At 40.6% G+C, this 3,590-nt stretch overlaps 1 protein-coding gene across 1 annotated transcript in view; it reads left to right on the forward strand. All coding sequences in view use genetic code 11, as the record gives it.

Annotated features, from left to right (window-relative positions):
* Positions 1-392: 392 nt before the first annotated feature.
* EGR_00402 (hypothetical protein) overlaps positions 393-3,590 on the forward strand; it is a gene marked incomplete at both ends in the record, with an annotated part of 5,834 nt that continues 2,636 nt past the window's right edge. The window contains 3 exons of the mRNA XM_024489651.1: positions 393-678; positions 1,790-1,927; positions 2,141-2,191. Coding sequence (XP_024356329.1) covers positions 393-678; positions 1,790-1,927; positions 2,141-2,191 — 475 coding nt within the window. The remainder of the gene's footprint in view (positions 679-1,789; positions 1,928-2,140; positions 2,192-3,590) is intronic.

The following is a 3,590-nucleotide window of genomic DNA, read 5'->3' on the forward strand; positions in this document are numbered from 1 at the left end:
CGGCCTCTCTCACCTCAGATACTTTAAATGCAAATTTATTCCAACAGTGCCTCTAATTTTACGGGACAGTAAAGGAGAATTGATGATCTTTCCCTTTCCTTTATGATTGTACTGCAACGTAGCTATTCAGTTCGAGTTGCCTTTCGCCTCCAATTTCATTCGGCTTAGATCCAAGAAATGGGATTATTACCTGCTCCTCGCAGTTGGCAATGTTTACGTCTGCACGCACTGAATGTTCCTGGCAGTCAGTCACACCTTCACCACACTTTTTAAATGGCAAAGTGAGGTTTGGATGTGCCTTTCAAAGAATTTTGAAAAGCTTTATCATAACTCATTAGTTAGATTCCTAATCACCGGCAAGTTTAGTGTTAGATTCGCCTTAATTCTGCCTCATGGTTAATCATGATAATAGTATGAATGCATTTTTAGTGAAAAATGGGAATGGCTTAGAGACAGGATTCTTGCAATATTTAGCTTTCTTAAGGTTGACAAACTCTCCAATAAACATCCCTGCCTTAAGAGACACGAGTTTGCTGCGAGGTCAGCTTTTATCGAACATAGCCACGGCTACCTTTGTTTCTATTTCATTATTATTTCTTATCTATCATTTTTTGTTTAAAATGGCTTTTTTTACATTTATGTCTGTTTTGCGTGTGCTTATGTTGGTGCCAAGGAAACGTGGGGTTCAATGGTCGCAGAAACATCATTGAGGAAATAAAAGAACCAAGACGAAAGTCTTCTCATTGTTCATTTTTGCTGCAAGAACCAAGAGACCTTAGGTTTTCTGTTGGGCATAAGAACATGACCTGTTTCACATATCCACTAGTTCTGTGACCGCTTCGGTTGCTTGTAAAGAAGAACTGAAGCACCTCTTCCATAATTTCGAACTGCACCTAGTTGACGTTAGCTCTAGCTGTTGTTTGACATTCAACAGGTGAATAATTCATAGTGATTTATTCTGTCTGCAGTTCACCACACGCACACACACTGACGTTGGATAGACTTGTGTGAATGAAGTGGTGGCACCTGTCCTAGGAAAATGGTGGTAGGTCAGTGGATCATTTAGACATAACCATTGATGTCTTCGTTCTCTTGAATAACTTTGCAATGCATGCATCCATACACAAAAAGGCCACTTCCATCACAAGTCATTCAGTCATCTCGCTAACAATCCTCGCTCAACGCCTGACTTTGACAACCCACATGGAAGAAGTGAAAAACAGTATGATAGATTTGGAAGTTTATTTTCATTTGTGAGTACATGGTATGGGAGTGAGACCCATTTGTCCAGCTTCCCCCAAGGCTTCTCCGTTGATATCCTCACAAACCGCTTGCTGCCTCATTATTTACTTTAGCCAACACGTTGTTCTTCAAACCTTAACTCCTAGGTAACCCAATCAGTAACGACACATCATTCTCTACTCTGATCAAGGGCAGAGGCTCTGTCCTCCTGAACGTGATGCCCCATCATCCAGTGATTCATCAACAGGGTTGAATGTCTGTCGCCACTTCTGGACGGGACGTTCTGCCACCACACGCTACACCCTCTCCAACTGCTGAATAAATGTTATGGAAAGTTATGGCAGCTCTGAATTTAAAGTCGAGCTAGGTTTGTATAGAAGAGAGACTCTACCATATCCATCAGATCTTAGCCACACTGGATGTTGTGATATAGTAGGAGAATAATAGAGGCGGATAGGGCGAGAATACGTATCTGATCATTATGATACATTGCTTATAAATAAAGGCTCATATTTACATTTGAAAAGTATCTACAAATTGTAAGAAGTTATTGCAGTGAGTGATACCGGAAAATCATGCAAACTAGTAATTTACGCTTTAAAGGAAAAAAAACATTACTCTGTGCAATTAAATTACAGTTTATTAACTTGCGCTAACAACACTCATTATATCATATTATCTTTCCGTAAGTATGAGTTCTTCTACGTATGTATGGTTTTGAATATGAGGTTATTTTAGATGCGCAAAAATAGATATGGGGAGTGTTTTATAGCACTGCGGCCGTTAATAGTATGGTTGTTAATGTCACTGGCTTAAACACCTACAAGAGCAGAACTTGGAACCTATCCGCACACCTGGTTAAGTAAGAAATCATGTTGTGTGTAATCTATTGTATCAGGTGTGAAACCGATCTCACAGGAAAGCACTGGTGGCAATAATATTGGTGAAGGTAGTGCCATCCATCAGCTCGAAGCATGAGCGATGGAGGCGGCGGATGAGAGAGCGGTGGCGATGTGGAAGATAGTGTGTGCTTGGTAAGCAGAATTTGTATACAAGTATCGATCAAAATTAACAGAGACAAAAGAGCATGCATTCTGTTATGTGGTCTTTTGCTGTTTCTAAAGGTTAATCTCACTGCTTTCCACGCTTACTATCCTGAGCTGGCTATCCCAAAGTAGTTGAATGTTTTGAAACCAGCCACGAAGTTTGAATCCACCAGGAGTGATAGGATGAAAAACCCCGTTCTTTATTTCATTTTTATAAATCCTACTAAATATCGCAGGATTTTAATGGCCATAAGCATTTTGCTGACTCCTCAATCCCTTTTTCACGTGTTCTGATGCTACAGAATGATCATAAGATTGCTTTTAATGGCTAACATAAGAAATAATGTTTTATTTTATCCACGCAGAAAAGAGCCAAACTTTGGCATCATTGCATTTTTTCCACGTGGACTCTTTAGTTTCAACAGTTCTCGACCAACTCTGTGTTATTTCTGGCTATCGTCCACCTGTCCTTCAGCGAAGTTTGGATAAAGTGCTATCAGGACTCGTACATTTTACGATGGCACTAAGGTGGGTCTTGTGGCTACAGTTAATTTGCCGCGCCTTATAAATCTCGTAGAAGGCATTTTCTTTATCACCTGCTATTAGCAGGATTCCATGTTCCAAAGTAAAGAATAGTCGCCATTGCCCTATCTGAATCAACCATTTCGCTTGTAAAAGGAATCGTTTTTTCCTTACCCAGGTTCCATTTCGATAGATAACAAACCGTGTTATTTAAGCAAAACTTTGACAGGCTTTAATCGGAATGACAGGGACAGCTGCTACTGCAGCTACAGCTGCATGTGCCCTTGTGTTGGAGATTCAGTCACAGAGCGACGATTGTTGTCGGGGTGGTGGGAAGTGGAACGTGATGCAGTGGGGGTGCGCATGTATGCTTTCGCCATGTCGTAGCATAAAATTGCCTCTTTGACACCTGTCTCTGCCTCTAATTTAAAAATAGCAGAGTTCTTTATTTCTTCTTGCATTCGATGCATCCACCTTAGGCTTTAAAGCCACATTGAATGCAGACCACAGGCAGACGAGTGAGGAGATAGATAAGAGGCCATTTATCTATCAGAATAGTGGAAGTCTGTACTAACTTTTCGACTTTAAGGATATTATTAAGAACGGTGATTACTATCGTAGTCAAAATAATGAAAGGACTAGTTAATGCATTTCCAAGGGCCACTTCACAAGAGAGAGCGCGTAGGTTCGTAGGCCGAAATTATTGCAATCGGGTGAAGGAGTTTCAATTCACTCGGTGTACAAAGAAGTGTGAGAGGAATTATTTCTCCTCATTTTCGT

The sequence above is a fragment of the Echinococcus granulosus genome (assembly GCF_000524195.1).
Source record: "Echinococcus granulosus chromosome Unknown EG_S00001, whole genome shotgun sequence".
NCBI classification, from domain to species: Eukaryota; Metazoa; Platyhelminthes; class Cestoda; order Cyclophyllidea; family Taeniidae; genus Echinococcus; species Echinococcus granulosus.